Source organism: Mycteria americana, chromosome 4, assembly GCF_035582795.1.
Source record: "Mycteria americana isolate JAX WOST 10 ecotype Jacksonville Zoo and Gardens chromosome 4, USCA_MyAme_1.0, whole genome shotgun sequence".
In the NCBI taxonomy this organism is placed as follows: Eukaryota; Metazoa; Chordata; class Aves; order Ciconiiformes; family Ciconiidae; genus Mycteria; species Mycteria americana.
The window spans coordinates 74,077,560-74,097,885 of NC_134368.1; the positions used below are offsets into that span (position 1 = coordinate 74,077,560).

The window sequence follows — 20,326 nt, forward strand, 5'->3', positions numbered from 1 at the left end:
TTTCACAATATGGGTACTAGAACCATCCACTGGAACTGTTAGGAAGCAGTTTTAGAATAGGCAAAGAAAAAACCTTTGTAGACGAAACTACGGTGTGGAACCCATGATTAATGATTTTAAAAATTAGAAGCACAGATTAGTTCAAAACCGTTTAACTGTAAGAAGCTGACAGAATATCCATGGAAAGACTATATTTGCCCTGTGTTAGTCTTCCAGTCCTTGTCACTGTTCCAGGTGAGATACTAAATGGTCCTTCAGTCTGGCCCCTCGTGGCTGGTCCTGCATCTTTATGTGGTATTTGTGTGAAACCACAAGTAACTCCTTCCTCCACCCCTCAAAAAACAAGCAAAAAGTGCATTAATTAATCTTTTTAATGTTCTCAGGTGTTCAAAAAGTTCCATTATTAATGGAGATACACATGTGAGTCAGCATCTGCTGTCTTATTGTCAATCTGTGCATGTGAGGTGAATATTTTAAGAAAAAAGAAGACCCCACAAATAGAGTTGAGAAGGACTGTTAAGGACTGCAGTTACCTACTACATGAATATTCATAAACGTGGTAAAAAGGAAATATTTTATTATCAGGTTTATTCGCTGGTTTTAGGAAAAAGTGTTGGCCTTTAACTAATGTCATTTCACCTGTATAGAACCATTGAAAATTGGCGCTAAATACTACTCAATTAGAATGGCCCAGTGTATCTGTTTGCACTCCGTTTTCCCATGTGTAAATGCTAGCACATGGTCTAGATAAAAAAATCAGATGATAAGAAGCTCCTTTTGTAAAAATGTATCATTATGGGGACAGTGAAAAACTTTCTGAAAACTCATTTCTGGAGTAATGAAATAACGTTTTATGAAAAGTTTCTAATGGTCAAACTAACAGGAGTTACTGATAATTTTTAAGTTTCCAGGCAGCATATTGTTTCTGTGTAATCTAATGAAAACAGTGTGTGTTCTAGAAAGCCAAATGTTTTCTGATCTTGAAAGAAACTAATGAATAGCTGTACAGATGTATATATAAAAAAATAAAAACATCAGTAACATATGTAATGAGCATATGTTTTAAGTATTCAGAATCATGGTATGGTTTCATATTTGTGGTGCATGCTGCTATCGAATTAATAGTCCAGTGTCTCTGCTTTTTCTTTGTTAGTTTCTGCCTGTGATGATAAAAACTCCAGAAACTTCAGGGTTAGAGTACTTTCTTTTTTACAAACGTTTATCCTTGCTACATTCTTGTTCTTTCACTTATCCAATTAAATAGTTTCAAATCTCTTTTTATCAAGTACTTGTCAAGCATTTGGTACAGAAGCATGTTTTTACCCTACTAGTTAATTAAAGTGACTGTAAACAAAAAGATGTACAATTCAAAGCCAAGCAGTGTTTCACACAAGGATGGAGGTGATAATAGCTTAATTCCTGCTTGATCTTTCCTGTCTTTGCCCTGGCTACTTCGGATTGACCTTGTCCGCAATCTGATGACCTCCCTATTGCACTCAGCCATTTGGAAAGCTGCTCATGCCATAGCTGGCCCTGAGGGGCTATCTGGGAGACCACTGATCCATTGACCCATGTCAAGACTGGGTTTCAGATCTGATCTACTGAGCTTCTGACGTAGCTACATACTACACCCACCGTAGACAAAGCCAGTGGGGCAGTCTGATTTTTTTTCTACTTCTTAAGTGGCGTGCAGTTTGCACTTGCTGTATGGAAGGCAAATTTTACACCAGTCATTTGCTATGAAATACGCTTCCTGAAGCAATTACACGTATTGATCCTTTCTTTGCAAAGGAAGTAAATTCTCTAATTTAGTGGCTCAGTTTTTCTAAATCCATCAAATTGCCAGGTTTATTGGGTGTATTTAAGTCTCAACATCAAGTTGAGACAAAAAAAAAAAGCACCTTTAAAATATATTAAGGGCAGAAATATGTATGTTATGTCTTAATAGGCTTTTTCTATTAAGTGGTATGCCAGGACTTTGCAGACATTTATGAAAGTATGTAAATAAGGTTCTAATCACATTAACTTAGATATGTTTATGTATATCCTAGTGCATATTTTACAAAATAAATGACAACTTACGAAGTTGCATGTCTGTTTGCAAAACAGGGAAACGCTCCACTTACCCAGGAGAAAATCCTTACGGTTTTGAGCTTAATTTTGCTTCCTAGCACGTTGTGTTCAATTCTGCACTAGGATGTACCATTTTCTGCTTAAAAAATGTCTTTGTTTAGCCATTAGTATTACTTTCTTATTCTCATAAGACTTGGAAATTACAATTCCTTTGCTGTATGTGCTTGCATTTTTTCCTCAACCATGTTTAGCATAGCAGGCTCTGCCTGCAGAAGTGCCAGGGTGGGCCAGCCATGGAAGTGTTAAATGCTGCATTCCAGTCCTGTTCAGCACAGGCCTATAGAGCACACTTGTTTAAAGCTGTGATGATCCTGACAAGGAATTTAGCACATACACAGACCTTGTAACCATGTAAAATTCCTTCCTTTTTTTGTCTTGTGTGTGCGTGTGTGAAATTATGCATGATTCTTCCCTGTAAGTATAGGCTGGACATATAATTGAGTTAATGACCTTTCCATGAAAGAAAAGTATTGACTTGATACAGCTTTGACTGTGTGGGTTTTTTTCTGAACATGTGGTATAACTCCAGGTATTTTAGAATTTACAAAAAAATTATTTCTGGGCATTGAACCATCTTAGATAATAGCCTAAACATTAAGTTCTTAGACCCTTTATGTTAGAGAGAATAAGAATATAACTCGGTTTTAGACCTTTGTAATTAATATATATGGCACTACTTTCACCCAAACTATAGACTGCCATTTGTGCATTAGCACTTTAAAACGTGGATTGTATTAAAATGTGAAAGAAGCAGTTTTTCCCAACTTCTTAACATCCCTGGTTGTCTGTTGCTTTCCACTAAATATTATTTGTACCATGTGATGTTCATTACTTTAGTTTTGTAAGTTTCTCTGTGCATAATACGCAATCAAAACCAATGTTCTGACTTTTTGGTTTTATAGCCTGTTGTGTCTTAGTTCTTTGTCGTGTTAAAAGCATGATAAGGATTTATCATATGTAAAGGTTTAAATTTTAGAAAATATGAAAGAGGGGATTTCCCCCTTCTAGGGGTGGAGGGGGACGTCTGTGGGAGGATTTTGCCTCTCCCTTTTACTCTCTTTGCCTCTCCCTTTTACTCTCTTTGCCTAATGCCATTCTAATAATTGTTTTTTTAACATGACAAAGTGTGTCCTCTGACAGAATTTATAACGTGGCATTGTTTTTCATTTATCTACAGGAATTGATTCCTGAATTCTATTACCTCCCAGAGATATTTGTCAACAGCAACAATTACAATCTGGGAGTGATGGATGATGGAACAGTTGTGTCTGATGTTGAACTTCCACCATGGGCCAAAACCCCAGAAGAATTTGTTCGCATAAACAGACTGGTAAGATGGCTATCTTCTATTGTCTGTCAAGTAACATTTGTCTTGCAAGATTATTCTGAAGTAGTTTGGATCTTTGCTTGCAATATATAGCTGTTTATAATTTATGTAGGACTATGGCTGAAATAATCTGAAGAAATGTTAGATTTACAAGTTTAGGAAGAAAAAAGGCATATAATGTTGCTCATTCTTTAGAATTGCTCAAAAAAGTTTGTGTGTGGTCTAAATGCGCAGGAGATCTTACCCATTTGTATGTCAGCTCTTGTGGTTCTAAAGAGCTAATAAAATCATCACTTCACAGAAAACTTGAAAAAGCTTGTTTTATCATAGAAATATTTGTCACTCTGATTACTTAAATATAATTTTAGTGGTTTTTAATTTTAGTATCCATTTAACTCCAAAAAGCAGTGAACATGTCAGGAAAGAAGGTTGCATTTTAAATCTTCTGCCACCTCTTCCATTTCTTCAATTAAATTGATATTTTTCAGAGCAGTTTTTACAAGAAAATAAAATTGAGTTCTCCTTTGCCTGCTTCATTCCCCAAACCTGTATTACTCTTCTCTTCCCTGTTTTGGAAAATCCTGTTGTTAGCACTGCCTGTCTTCACTGTGCCCTCCAGGCAGTGTAATGAATTACAGCATAGCTGTTACAGTATCATTGTTGGCGTTTCAGCACATTCTCAAAGCTATTACATTAGACTCTTCCAAAAATGAAAGTATTCTGCATCAGTGGCACTCTAAAATAAATACATTAGAGAAGCTTTTTTTAATGAATCTTGAAAAATGAGGCTGCAGTTTTCATGTGGTAGTCAGCTAACTGGGAAATACTGAATTAAGGCATGGAAACTCTCAAAAACTTTTCACATACCAGGCTTAGATTTGATAATGTCCTGATATTCCTAAGTTAGAAAATGGGAATGGAAAAAGTTCTGTTGTTGGCAGAACATCAGATCTCATATTCATAAAATTGCAGAACAGTCACATCAGAAGAAATCTGTGATTTATAAGTTATCAGAATGCTTTACCCTGTGCTTTTACTGGTGACATGATACCATGGTCTTCAGAAATGTTATTTGGCCTAGATTTCTGCAGGCAGTTGTAGGGTGCACCATAATAATCACAAATTATATTAGGTGAATTTAGTGTTTTGCTTCATATATAAGTATGTGCAAATTTTATTTAAACGAGGTATGAAATACACTAACATTTAGCAGGACTACTTGGCAAACCATATTCAAACACAACTTTTGATCTTACGATTGTGCTGATAGGTAATAGGTTAGGGAGGTAGCCTGACACCTTTTTGAGCTTGGCATGTGTTGGTGATTCAGGATAACCTGAGAAATGAAAAGCTGTGTTCTTAAGCAGACTTGTCAAAAGCAGCCTGTGACCTTGATCTCTCATGACTGTGGTATTTTAGCTTTTGCATAAAATATAGTTCTCATTCTATTAATTACAGATCTGGCTTTCCCCACTGTGAAGTTATTCTCCATCTCCTGCTCCTCTTCTAAGATTCTAGCTCTTAATTTTCTTTTCCTCATTTCTAGCCTTGGTGCCAGGTTTTTTTCACCCTTACCTCTCCGTATGCTCTGACCTACCCTTTCCTTATCCTTCCATCATTTCCCAAAGCCTTTGCCACTAGTGTCTGCCTTTCTTGCAGCGCACTCTGATATCTCTCACTTGTGCTGTATTCACAGGATGAAGTGCTTCAGCAGCAGCAAGCAGCTGCTTTTTGATTATTACTGTTAAACTCTTGTGCACAAAATGTAAAATCCCTTTAAAGTCTTATCTTGGAGAGTAATGATCTCATTCCGTACTCCAAATGTATTTTTTTCTTTTTATGTACAGTCTACAATAAGCACATCTTTATTTTGTTAAATCCTGAAAAAAAGCAGTTCAGAACACTCTAGAATGAGGGAAGTGCTTGTTACATATCCAAAACTTTCATTTCAAGAAAAAGTAATCTGAAAGCAGCAGTATGTTAACTTCTGTATATTTGAATGATGAAGATTAAAATTACTTTTTCATTTCCTTAATTTCACTCAGCATTTCTTATGAAACTGAAATATCATATTTGTTATCTAAATATAATTAATGTTTCCTTCTCATATACTTTTCTTCCCCAAGTAATTATTCATTAGTGATTGTGACTTTTGAAACTATTTTAATCAAAAAGACTTTGCTAGTAATCTGCTTGGCTTCATAACTTCTGCTGTGAAAGCAGACCTTGCAGTACCACTTGTCAAATGGTGTATTGAAAGAACGTGCAAAAGTTGCCATAAATTAGAGTTTTTCAAAACAAAGAACTTTTACAGGAACATGCAGTTTTCAAGTATTGCACAATTGGACAGAACAGAAATTTTTTTAAGGCTTAAGTTAATTACGAAAGTAAGAAATATTTACCAAGTGACAGTATATTAAAGTGTGTCAGACATCATCCCTTTTGGTGACACTGTAGGTCCCTGATACTGTTGCTGTAATTCAGATATCAAGTTTTGGTCAGTCTGGTAGCATTAAATTTAAACCTCTGTGCCAATGAATTACGTTAACTGCTTCTGTGTGACATAGTTAACCATGGTGTTGGTGGCCCTGTTAGTGCTGGTATGGATGATGCCCTCTGTAATGTGCCATTTTTGCAGTAGAATAAAACTGAGAAAATTACATACAAATATTAAATCACTTTTTCTTGTTAATACTTAGTGGATTGGATACCATCAGCATCAAATCAGCATAGTTTTATTTTTAAGGTGTGTTTAGGTGTGTTTAGGAAGAATGCTTAAAGGTCAGTTCCTCACAAATGCTATCAAAAAAAGCTTGCTACATTGTGGCATGGGCAGATTCATTCAGGTAATTTTTCCTTGCTGCTTCCTGGTTCAGCCAAAATAGTGATTATAGTATTTTAAGTGCTCATTTCGTAAGCTATCACACATAGATATTTTTTCTCTTTGCATTTCAGTTTACCTCTTTAAGTCCACAGATCTTATACAATGATTGGAGCTCATGAAATGCATACTACTTTGATCTGTGACCTTTTTGTGGTGCTAATCGGGTTCCTGATATCATTATACCTTGCTCATTAATCATATTTCCTGCAGCCCGTCAGCCAGCCAGACAGCCCAAGCCCCTGTTTGCAGCCTTGTGTTGGCAGGTTTCTGCTTTTCCAGATTATTACAGTGTGATACTTTGGCTTCTCATAACCAGACCCACATCAAGCTGTGTGCTACAATTAAAGTCAGATGGTCCTCAGGTTGAACAGGGATATACTGTTGCAGCTGTCTGTCTTTCTGGAACAGACCAGCACGGGGAACAGATGATATGTAGGACAGTGCATAATAACAGCTTGTACAGTACTGGGTCAATAGCAGGGGTTCAGAACATTAATTGACAGGCTGATAGCTGATTTAAAGCTGATTCCCAACCTATTTTTAATTCTATAAAGTATGTATTTTAATTGAAATAGATCGTTGCATGTCTTCTGTGTTTACTTTGAGAGAAAAAGCAGAATGGTGTATAATTAAAACTGGGTTTTGATTGATGGAATGTCATGATGAGCTAAATGATAGCATCAGGATGTCATTCTAAGCAATACAAAGAAGTGTAAAATGCATGTATTGCTTCTGCATATAGTTGGTACTTTGTATTAGTTTATGATAGCACAATATTTTATAATAGCACAATTCAATGTGGGAGGGGGATAGGATATTTTTCTCTGACCCAGTCCACAGTTTGATGGAAAAGTGAATGAGCTTTTGCCATTCTGAAACCTTGTTATATACCTCTAAAGGTCTGTACTATATTTAGTGCCATAGAATAACTGCTAAGATATCTGAAAATAGTCCTCAGTTTACACAGATGCAGTTGACAATACTTGTATTATTGTAAGATTCCATCATTTTATATACGTATGTAATAAAAATTATAGTATTAGCTTAATAAAAGTAAAAAAACCACAAACTTTTAAATGAGATAAAATTACAATCCCTCCCCTCCACAAGAAAGAAAACCCAAATGCAACATAGTATTGCATCCTTACTTTATTATTTCAAAGTGAGTTATGATATCTTTAGGGCATTAGTATGTGAGCAAAGGGGAGAATACTAACTTGATCTAATATCTAATAAGAAGAAAATACCTAACAATTTTTTGGTTCTCCCATGCTTCTGAGAGACCTATACGAAAAAAGAAATGGGAAGTAAACTGGGAGGAGAAGAGTATAAAGAGATAGATGTTCAGATGTAGTTTGGATACAGAAATCTTGAACAAAAACTATAGCAGTAGTTGATACATCATTTTTCAGACACTGAAATAGACATATCCTTTTAAACTTAGATTTTTCTGGGGTCTTTTGTTGGCTTCACAGTCTTAGTTATGTTAGCTGCTCTCCTTTAGAAAAGTTCTCTGTTTTAGGAATTTAAATTCACTTGTTGAAGTTAGTGATAATTACCCCATTAAAGCTGATAGAAATTTTAAATACCTTCTTATCATGCGTGACAAAGTAGACATTCACAAAGACGAGGTGCAACCCAAGGAAAAGTCCCATACTTCCCACTGATAGTTAGGAATAGCTAAAAATCCTAATAAGGCAGTTCTGTTTGTTCTAAATAGTAAAGTGGTCTATTTTGTCCTGTCATTGAAGGTTGGCTGTCTGAATAGGTAAGAATTAATTTAAAATTATGAGTCAACTGATAATAACTAAATTTCAAACAGCTTTGATGAGCCTCAGCTTTTTGAGAATTAGATTGCTTCAATGATAATAAAGTTGTTGAGGTCTGTCAAGACAGCTTTCCACAATATATCTCAATTTAAGCATTTTAGTGCTTTATTGCAGAGTTAGTCCTTTCATGATTAGTGGTTTATCCGTTTGATTCAATGCTGGGGAAAATGCAAGACATTAGAAAAGTGATGCGATTACTGTGCTGGATTGAAAGTTTTGAAATCCAGTTTTCGAATAATTGAAAATGTAGTGATTGGAAGCCTGGATGCTTTCTGAAACAAATGAAATACTTAAATACATAAAGGTACTATAAACAAAATTTATCCTGGCATGATAAATAACATAGAAAGGAAGGGTAGGCCAGCCATTCACCCTAATACAAATTTTAGTGGAGCAAAATGAATCAGTATTAAGAATCATCAGTTGGTAATAAAGATCTACAATGAAAATTAGAGGATCATTACCAGTCAATATGGTGCCTTACTTTTTAGCACAGATTACTGCACCTTATACCAGAAAACACTGAAAAAGCAACCTTCCCTGCCAACTCACACACCAACAATACTCAGAACTGCAGTTTTCATGAGTCTTCACTCTCTCCTATTCATGGAAAGTGAATGGATGAAAAAAAACCCCAAAAGTTGGTTTCAAGAACTTTGTGCTACTTTCAATCTATTAAAACTATTGCTATTAGTCAAATAAAGATATTGAAGCAGCAGTTAAGGCAGTGCCTGTAACTTGGAATGTACTGGATTTTTTGTATGATCTTGGAAAAATCTCTCCATGGTCTTTTTCCTGGTTCCACAGCTGTGTATTTAAAAAGCTGTTACAGCAAGTGCTGTAGAAAATCATGTGGATATGAACTGTATGAATTAAGGCTCAAGTGCAGATTACTAGTAGTAGATTGCTAGATTATTAGTCATATATTGCTGATAATAGCTTACTCATTAAATATGTTAAAAACATTAGAGAGCAGGAAAAAGGCTAAAATGAAAACCGTGTTAACTAGCAACATCAGAGTTGTTATCTGTGCAGCACCTACTTTGAAATTCTAGTTTAAGCAGGATTGGATGTAGTCTTAAAAAGCTAGGATGTAGTCTTAAAAAGAATGCAGATTGGTCTGTGTACACTACGTGATGGAGATACTTCTGGCAATCCGAGCTGATCTGAAATCTTCACAGAATTTGAGTGTAGAAGAGAGGAGAAGGAAATGGCATGTGAGATACCTGTTCATTGGCATGTTAGATATCTGTTCATCTAGAAGAGAGGTGATGGATCATGGTGGAAAAGGAGAAGAGTTTTGATACCAGTTCTTTCAAACTCTTTACTTCACGAAATATATATGCGATTGAAGTGTTACTTCCATTTGTATTTCTGATGTTTAGTGATTTCTTGTGGCTTTTCTTTGGAAATTATAATCTATATACAATATCAGATTTATACAATATCCTCTGAAAGGAGTATATCTATTAACTCTACAAACATTTTAGTTTTTAGAAAAAATCACTTTCATAAATTTATAATAGAAAAAGTAGGTTGGAAAGTAACCTGTAACTTTGCTTTTCCTGGCAAAACTTGTATTTCTATGCCACATGCATGTGTAATGCATGTAAAGTAGGTATATGTTTAAACATAACTATTGACAATGCATCTTAAAACACCATGCTGCATTCATTTTATGTTGCTTTCAAGCTGTGACTGTGGAAAAAGGTTTGTGCCAAGGAGGTAAGGTTCCTTGTATCAGGCAAAATAAATATTTCCATTCATAGACGTCTCAGAAACTTAACAGTCTAATCCAGAAACTTGTCAGGAATATTATTCTTCAGCAAAGTTGGGTGTGAAGGGTCCAGCCTGCTGGCATATTGGACTTCATGTATTTAAAAATTTGATACTGTTTAACACATAATTTTTTTCCTCATCTGTGAAAACAAGGCAGTCCTGGGAAGCACAGGGCCTGCACCATGTAGGTACTTAAAAGGCAGTGGAGCACAGAAAGTCTCTTAAACAGTTGAAGAAATGTAGGATGGTGTGTAAATTTAAGCAGCAGGATTCCTTCTTTCCTCAAAAAGTGCTTACATGCCTGCAGTGTGCAGTTCTAGTGATTGTCTCGTTTTCCCTTTCAATTTGTCCATGTAGAATACCAACATTGGCTTAAACCTGTTTGTTTTGCACCTGAGCTAAGTGATGTATTGGTATAATTGTGTTACTGTACCACTTACACTCATTTCCTACCTATTTGGCCACATGTGTAACAATTTAATCATCTGTTTGTCACTGCAGGATTTTTTACACTGTTAGAATTCCTTCCTGAAAGTTAGAACCTTTGTTGTCTTTCACACAGAAATAATTGTGTGCAGGCTAGAATCTAGAAATACTGGATAATTGTAAGCAGTCTTTTGATTTAATTACAACATGTACAGAGCTGATTATTAGCATAGAAAGGGAGAGGAATCAGCCTTCATTACGTATTTTTAAGCACCTTATTCAGATCTCATATGAAGATAGGTCTAGAATAACATTAGTAATGCCAGCATAACGGCACTTAGGTGAAATCAGTGCAAGTGAAAACCTAATCTGTGGGTATTCTAGAGGGACAATAAAAGACATTCAATACAATACAGGACATTTTTGAAAAGTAGAGAAGAAATATTTCTAAAGGAATGTGATATATGGCCTATTAGAAAAGATTCTGAAAATCTGGGAATAAGCAAAAGTAGACTAATTTTTCTGTGTGTACAGTTGACTGTGTGTATGAGAATGACTTATTTTTATTGAAGTGCCATCTAAGAAATATGGCCAGAAATTCATGTTTATTTAAATCCAATTCTGTTGGAATATTGGTTTTACTAATTTTCAGGTAAGAATTTTTATAGATTTAATTTGTAAAGGAGACTACTGTACAAAGAAAGTCAAATACATTCAAGAATGAATGTAGGGAGGTAATGAAAAGTGAACTCAAGCCATGCTGTTGAATAGAACTTGTCTTAAGAATGCTGAAAGCATTCAGTTTTGGTTTCACAACACATCAAAATACGCTAATATTGGAAGATGGGGTTTGGATAATATATACGATGGAATACATTGGAGAGGTGCATCTGTAGGACAAAGTTAATATATAGTAAAAAGCAAAAATGTGATGATGTAAGGAAACTTTTTTGTCTTTTCAATGAAAACAGTAACCTAGGTAGTGTTTCATCATTTGTTAGCCAAAAGCATTGATCGCATTTATATCCAATCCAAATATGTAAATAGGAAGGGAAAGCAGAGTTTGTAAAATCTATTCTTTCCGTAATAATACCTTCATTACATCTTGTTTGTGATTCCTACCATCTCTTTAAACTCTGCGTACAAGTTACTTTATTGAAATTACAAGTAAACTCTGGACTTCAAGACTGTAAGCAGAGTAAAATAAAAAAAAAAGTCCACACATGCTTTCATTTAAATAATTTCTGAAAGTGTGATAGATGCCAGTCTTCCTGAATAAACAAAGCTTAATGGAATCATGGAATGTGATTTCCTGGGCAGTCTGTCTGTCTTTGCTATTGTGGAAAAAAAATTAAAGAAGCTGAGATCAAAATTTGCCAATCTTCATAATTCCAAAAATTCTAGGTATTAAATAATTCTAGCATAATTCTTTCATACTTAAAAAAACCCAACCTGTCACATTCTAAAAATAGTTTAAATTACTTGCTAATCGTTATGACACTACACAGTTATCTGTAATGCATCTTAGTGAAGTCTGAGACTAAACAAGGTGAGCAAGAGAAAAACTAAAAAGGAGAGCACAAATATTTTAAATGAGAGCAAAATGAAACAAAAAAGAGGTTAAGTAGTAAAAAAAGCCAGAATGGATGTAGAAGAGTCAAAAGGAAACAAAGCCTAAACTAAAACTATGAACATTCAAGAGGGTGATGACAGATGCAGATTTTCTAATAGGATAAGAGAATTTATCATAGCCAAGATAAATAGTAAAACATGGAGGAGAATGATATGCAAATGGGAAAGATTATAAAAAGCCAAATGATAACACAGTTTGAGTGTATACAATTTAAAAAAAAATAAAGGAGAACTAAGGTAGGTAAATTTGCTTTTATCCGAAAAAGTTCATTGGAAGCAATCTAGACAAATTTGCTTTCAGCTCTTTTGTTGTTTGATGTTGTAGAACTGGTGTTTGAAAGCTAGTCCATGGAGGACATTAAAGTTATTACTGTGTGAAATGAAGTGGGAAACAATTGTGCTGGAGCCATTGCCCCATTTAACAGGTGTTCACTAAATCTGTCTGTCTTCTGTTTGTCTGTTCTCCGAATGCTGTGCCTGGGCACTCCCTGTAAATGGTGTTCTGAGGGATACTGTGTACTGTTGAAAATATATTAGGAATTCTGATTAACATGGAAAAAATTTCATCACAAGCTCAGTACAGGTAAGGGAGGAAAAAAGTTTGAAAGTGATGGCAGTTTCTTACTCCGTTTACTAAGAGCTACAGTCTGTGACTGGAAGTTGCTTTGCAAAGAAATATTGCAACTCGTTCCTCCTGTAAGGTGAAGGTTGGTTAGGACTTCCATACAACAGAATGTACTGGTGAGAGACCTGGCAGGATATAGTGTTGTTGGATTTCTTTCAGTGTTGTCTAAAGTTTATTTATAGATCATATGTGAAAATATACTGCTAAATTTGAAATTGATGGGTAGTTTGTTCTAAATAAAATATTTGTAATATAGTCAGAATGTAGAGAAGTTTCCATCCTAAGTGTTGGAAAAGAAAGTGAAATTTTGATAATGTTTGCATATGTGGAGCTATGGAGAAATAAACTGAGAATTTGTGGTCTTCAGCTGAAGTAGGGGAGGGGTTGGAGAAAACATAGCCATCTGTGCCCTACATGGAAGGATACAAAAAAAGTCAGCTGAGGCTTTGCTTTTAGTGCTTTTCCCTGGCAAGACTCCACTTTTTGAAAGCCTGGGATGAGGAACAGTAATATTGCTAAACCATCTGGGGTACAGAGAAAGCTTATGACAATGATATGGAGGTAGGAAAAACTCTTGTATGAGGGAGGAGTTTCCTCTTCCTAGAAGAGAGGAGAATAAGAAAGAGCATAATAAAAGCATACAATATAATGAATAGTACTGAGAAGATGCATCGGGAAATTCCATTTTCTATTTCATAACATAACAATGTAAAGGTTGTTAATGAAATGAAAAATTTAAATTTGCTACAAGGTAATATTTTTCAAAGAGTGTGTAATTAGACTCAGGAACATTAAGAGTAACAACAGGAACCAGAAAGGGACTGTGGATGTTTATACAAATAAAAAGATATCTAGTTTGTTAGGCAGTATAAAACATGTAATATGAAATACAAGATCTTACATTCAGTGGTTAAGACAAGCTCTAGAGGAATATATGAGAGTTTCATGAGAGAAACAGTACCCCACCTCTTCTTGCTCTAATAAATAGAAGGATCTTTTTCTTGACCATATCAAATTAATGATGCTTTAGTCCTGTACAACAGATTTTCTGGCTTTATAGAAAGGAAAATCTGAAGACATAGTTCCTAAACATAGGGGACTTGCAGGGATGTAGCTAAGGTGAGTCCCCCACCTCTTCTTCCTATCCCTCACCACATTTCCCCATCTGTGTCTTTGTGCAGGAACAAATGTTTGTGAGGCTGTACTTTAAACTAGATCACTGAAATGATATGAAAAGGCCTTGTTTTGAACCTAGGTTATTATTTTAGTGACCTGATTTACAATATTGCTCTACCGGTGGTGGCATTGGCACAAATAATGGCAGAGTTAGCTGCAATGCAGTGCAAGTACAAACATTTCAGAGTGGAAACTTCTTAAACTATTTTCTCTGTCAAAGTTGGTATTTCATTAAACCACAGTCAGCAGTGTGGACTTGTAGAGCTAGACAAGCTCTAGTTAGCTGTGTTTTGGATATTAGTTTAACTATAGCAGCACAGGGCTCTGCAGGGAGTACCATAGTGCTGCTTGAGGAAGTGTAGTGTCAGGCTCATGGTGATTATGCGCTTTTGCAAAAGCAGTGGGTGGAAACTGATGGAAAGCGTTGCCGCACCCTAGCCCATCTGCTCAGCATCAACCTCCTCCTAGATGTTCCCTCACATCTGCCAGTTGTTACCCTTTAATTGGAAGTTCAGGTGTAGCCCTTTTGGTTTAGGGAGAGGCCAAACTATAGCCCATCAGTCAAGTAGGAGAATGTATTTAGCAAAACAAAAGCAGGCTTTTGACAGTCAAGGTCATGCTCACCCAAGTAATAAAGATACTGGGCAGTATTCCTTTGGTCAGATGGTTGGTCCACCCTTAAACAATCAAGGACTGTGAATTCCTTTTCCACTTTCTCTTTTTGAAGCAATTAAAGCAAACCAAATCTCTTGGGTTGTAATTTTTACTCTCAATCTTTATTAGTTAAAAGGGTGCACATGCTAGCTGCAAGGTACCCCTTTAAGTACGTGCTGATCAATAGAACTGCATTAGTAAAATTTGTGAGGTATATAGTCAACTACAGAACCAAATCCAATAAAAGACCAGTTTTAATTTCCTTATTTCATTCTCTAATAGCTACAAATACTGTATACTCTGCATTTAAACCAATATAATTGTTCTGCTTTTGAAGCATGGAAGTTTCTCCTGAAGTAGAGGACTGTTAGTAAAAATGCCAGAGCTAGAATTTCTCATGCTTGTGCTCACCTGACCCTTTCCAGGTTAGTTTAACTAGTTAAAAAATGTTTTAGCTGTCTAGCTTGGTTCATTTTGACTGAAATATGTTAGGGAGTCCTCATTTGCTAGTGTCTGTAGCAGATCTGAGGCATAGTAGCTTGTGGCAGAGGGGAGCTTTAATGAGTGACAGAGGGCAGGTATGTCTTCCATTAGTGTAGCTGCTTTGTAGGAGGATATTGGACAGTATGTCTATAGACAGACAAGGTTTAGGTAACTCAAAGAAGGCTCTAGAACCAAGCTAGCCTGGCTTATTTCTTTTTGGAAGTAATTTTCTTTTCTCCATCTTAAATACTAAAGTTTCAAAATGAATCGCCAACATATTAATTATATGAAATCTATCTATCCCTCACTGTTTTTTTTCTTTTCATTCTGAAGTTTTATTTCCTCTTTGGATTTTATTTAGGTAGACTAATATTGTTAATAAAAAGCAACAGCTTGTAAAGCAAGATTAAAGATATTAATAATAGCAAAAATATAATTGACATTCAAATAGGTCACAAGCAGACAAAATACTGCATAGATAAAGTGACATAATATATACTTTTGTGAGGTTCTTTGTGTTTATCCTTGTCCAAATGGGTAGGATTTCTCTAAGCCACAGTTTGAGAAGAAATTTTGGATCTGATCCAAGTTAGTCGTTAGTGAGAGTTGAACTGGGCTCATAAAAACATGAAAGGTTCAGCAGCATGCAAGTAGTGTAGAGGAAGTTGATTAAAAATAGGAAACTCAAGTGGTTTTAGTTTTGCAATGTGTAGAATGAAAGTAATGTTGGATGTTTCATTTGTAATGTCTTTATTTTTAATGAATAAAAATTACAACATTCTCCGTTGTTTAAGGGAAAAAAACCCCAACAAAACAAAACTTGTGTAATTGTTTTGGGGATGTTGCAACCAGTATACCTAGAATAAAATAGTGCAAAGTATGCTGTTTCTAAAAATCTCTGAAAAAAATATTACAAGTGTATAGCAGAAGAGTCCTTTAGGGCAGTGAAGCCTCCTAATTGTTACTGACATTATCTCTTGCCATCTGCTTTCTGAGGCAGAATAAGAACTTTGTAATGAGGATTAGGAATGGAAGATGGTGAGAGCATGCTCCAAGAGTTGCTGGATTGTTCTCTGCATTCATAAAAAATCACAGGATAACTTTTTTAATAATAAGTTTTTAATATATTTTGCCTAAACTAATATAAATAAACTAAGAATTAAATTTTGCTGCATATTCTGACAGGGCTATTTTATTTATAGTCAATTTATTTATTAAAGCTTTCTTTAAGATACTAAAAGCACATGAACTAGGCATACTGCAGTGGACTTGGATGTCTGCACTGTCAATATCCTCCCTTCAGACTGATGCAGGCACATCATACAGGCACACCCTTGGGCCGTGTATACACCAGAATTAAGCTATGATTAAAATCCGTTCCAAAGCTGCATACAAACATAGCTCACATCCAGAGATTTTTAAGCCTAGTTTTACTGCTAGTGTGGACAGATCCGAGCCATTCTCAGATTTTTAGCAGATTGTGTTCCTCTCTGGCTTTACACATGTTTATTTAACTCTGTCCCAGTTGCAGTTTGCCCTGTTATGCATTAGTGGTTTAGAATAAGTTTAGAAGAGAGCAATATTCAGATTAATTCTTTCGGGTTTGGATATTTCTCTCCCAAATAGAGAGAAAAGTTCCTATTTTATTGTTGTAACCACGGGTGACCACTTTATGGAAAATTTTGCTTTGCGTTGAGATTTCTCCCATGGGACATGTCATCTAACCTGATTATGACCCATTTATAGGCCCTTGTACCCAAGGTGGAAGTAGTGTGCTGACTTGTGTTGTTTTAGCTACCACTTTGTTATTGCGGTTATGTAGAAGACTGCCGTGAGCTGGCCTGTGCACTAGAAATGAGTAAATTCCATGTACTCAGGGGTCAACTTTATTTCTGGCTAGATCAACACAGTCATGTTAGCTCAATTTATATCTGATACTATAAATCCTGCTGATTTTGATTTGATTTATACACCTTTCTGCTGCAGCATATATAAACGTTATCCTCAATTTGGTTGAGCTGGTGATGGGCAGGCATGCTAGAGGATCAGATAAAACCGCCTGGCAAGCTGGGTCTTGCCGTGGTCTGCCAGATGGCCATCTCTGTTATATGTCAGTTTTCTCACTTCCCTAACAAGAGTAAGTCGCAATGCAGGAGGAAGGTAAGGAATGTATTCCATTGGTATTCCCTAAAGTGAGCCACGGGGTTTCCTAGAGATGGATGCTTCTTAATCACACATCTTTGACTGAAATATTCCCCTTTTTCCTGCTCCTTTTATCATGAGGTTTAGGATGTTATGAGAAGCAAGAGAGTAAGTAAGGAAAAAAAACCCAACTAAAGTAGTCTCCAGAATTTATGTTTGCCAGGGGCCAGTTATGAACTGCAATTAAATACTACATATCGAGGTTTTCAAGATTGCTTTCTACAAAGAGGCTAGAGAAGGTGGTGGCACGTGAATAGTGAAAGAGGAGCTTAGTGACAGAAAGCTGTGATACAGGCAGAGAAGCAGAGAATTTCACAAGAAACCGATGAGAAACTACACTGAGGAATCAATACAGTGGCTACACCAGTTCTGGGGTTTTTTGTGTTACTATCTGTAAATACAAAAATGACAGGGATATGGGAGGGATTGAGAAATAAAGACAGCTTTAGAGTCTCCAGTGATTACATGCAGATCCTAATTCAGGAAGCTAAAATGAAATCTATTTGATATCTTCCTGAAATCTTAGGTTCATATATTAGGTATGAAGTTTTTAGCGAGATCTGGTGTCAGCTAGAAGATTAACACAACTCCTTTGGTCCCCACAAAGGACTCATTCCTGACATATCTTCTTTTAAAAAATGTGCAAATTTTGTAACAAATAAGTATGGGAAATGTAAATGCTGCTATTAATTTGAACAAGTAAATTTTGGACATAAAACATGTCATGATGGCATAAAAAAATGGGATTTTATTCTCAGTAAAAACTTTTATGTAAACTCACCAACAGAATGACTGTTTCAGCCTCTTACATGTTCTACATGATGTGAAAACACTAAAAGTGATAAACATACAGTCTTACATAGTTTAAAAACTAAAGCCACCCTGCCAAAATGTAGAATTTAATTTGTGGATCCCATCTAGTGTGATTATACTAGTAATACCTTCTGAATGCACTTACTACTAAGATGAATGTAGCCTCTTTTTTGGACTTTTAAATTCTTGGACTTTTAAATTAAACTTCTAATTGTCTTTTAAAATTCTATTTTGGATTTGAAATGTGTGATCTGTGAAATTAAAATTCTTAGTTTCAGAAGATGGCTGTATTTCTATAATACTTTAAAATCATAGTGGACTTCATTAACAGAAAAGGTGACTGAAAGACATGGCATTTTTAATACAGTGTTTGAGAACAGAACTGCCCCTTTCACTTATCTGATCACTTCATGCATGTTAGCTTTCTATCTTTCAAGCAGTGGGGTGTAAGCAAATTTCAGGAATTTTTAATGTTCTTGGAGTAGGCTGTACGTTTGTGACCCAAGGATTAGTAGATAGAGGGTAATACCTCTTAATTTGGGGTCATGAATGCTTAGCGGTCATGTGCTGACCTTACAGTCATTACATGTCTGAATTCACATCATTCAGTTGTTTGCTTTGATAGCTGAAGGGCCTTTTCACAAAGCCAGCAATAGGAAAACATTAAGAAAGTGTATTTTGGTTGTGAATTCTTTCAGAACTATGATTCTACACCACCTACTGCTTTGTGTTTTTAATGAGTTTAGAAATCAACTGCAGAGTGCATAGAGACATGTTCATATACTATGTCGTACAGCTAAAGTTGTCCTTTTTTCTCTTTTTGTAGGGTTTATGGAGTAAGTTCAAGTTAAAGTACTTGAAAAACAAAAACAAACCTATACCTGTATCCCGTGGATACATTTCCCTTTAGCTTATGCCTTAACACGTAGCCTCTAACTAAATGATCACATACTGTTATTTTTCTGCTGGCTGTATTCAGTCTACAAGATGAACAGGGCTCAGGTAATAAGTTACTCAGTGTTTTTTTTTCTCCATACTGTTACGTTTATATAGCTTCAAACCCTATTTATTGCACACTGTTTGAATCCTATTCTGAAAACAGCATCCTGCATGGCCTTTTCTTTAATATTCACTCTGTAGTATCTGAATCATCCACAAACCATTAATAAGTTTACCTTTACATGACCTTCATGTGATGAGAAAATGGTATTATTTCCATTTTATAAATGCAGGGGAGGCAAAAGATGATGATCTGTCATCCCTACTAATTATGAGTGTCTATTTTGAAAGTATTAGGAGGTGATATTTTTCAGAGTATTAAGCATTCTGTAAATTCTGAAAGGAAAGACAAAATGTTGTTTTTACGTTGGGTCAGTTCTTATTTGCTTTGCCATTCAGCCCAATAAATAGTTGTGTTTGTATAGCTGGGTATCAAGAATGAGTGGCTAGAAATAGTGTGACAGGGCAGAAACCACTTGAGTCAGTATTGCAGCTGAAACCTCAACAAATCTTACCTTGTCCATGAAATAAGGTGAAAATAATCATGGAACTAATCACAGTTTGAGAAACCTTTGTGTCAAATTAGATACCCCCAAAAATATAGATTGACTAATGAGGACTTGTAAAAAGGTTGGTATAGTTAACTTAGAATTAGATGGCAGTCCTATAGCAGGGATGAAATCCAGCTTGCTGGGAAAAGTTGAGTTCAACACAGAAGCCTTTTCTCTTTTAAATGTCTTGAAAGATAACATAACCACTCTCTTTGTGGAAAAGGAGACATGAACTCTTTTCTGTTGTTTTATGGGGTCCCAATGGGCAAAATACTGAGGAGCTCTGATATAGATCTTACCAGTCTCTCCATGACACAAATAAATGGACTCTGGATTTTCAATATTTATTTTTTGTTTACATGAAGATACCAATTTGTTTATCTATGTCCAGTATGATTATTTGGCATTCTATGAAATGATAGGGAAAGAGAAGATTGCTCTGAAGGCCAACGCGCTAACAAAGTTCATTCACAAAAAATTGACAAAGATACTATATTTCTGAGGATTTTAAAGTCATATTTTCTCTTAGATATGACATTTCCTGTGTCTTGCTCTTAAACTAAGGTGAAGTACTCAAGATACTTACCTTTTTTCCATAATGGGTTAGATGTACAAGAAAACATATGTAAATATGCCTTGGTAGATTTTTTTTTTTCCTACAGAGTATGTGAGGTTGGTTTGTTTTGATGGAATAAGGTGGGAAACATTTGGTTACATGTTTTCAGAAAACTGGTTACATGTTTTCAGAGAGAAAATTGGTTACATGTTTTCAGAGAGAGCAGAAATTCACTTTAGGTGAGAGTGGATGGTTGT

At 35.5% G+C, this 20,326-nt stretch overlaps 1 protein-coding gene across 7 annotated transcripts in view; it reads left to right on the forward strand.

Annotated features, from left to right (window-relative positions):
- LRBA (LPS responsive beige-like anchor protein) overlaps positions 1–20,326 on the forward strand; it is a 434,320-nt gene that overhangs the window by 327,382 nt on the left and 86,612 nt on the right. For all 7 annotated transcript variants that reach the window (XR_012775615.1, XM_075500920.1, XM_075500925.1 and 4 more), the window contains one exon: positions 3,311–3,463. Coding sequence is in view for 6 of the 7 variants with exons in the window: in XM_075500920.1 (XP_075357035.1) it covers positions 3,311–3,463 (153 nt within the window). In the remaining variant the exon portion in view is untranslated. The remainder of the gene's footprint in view (positions 1–3,310; positions 3,464–20,326) is intronic.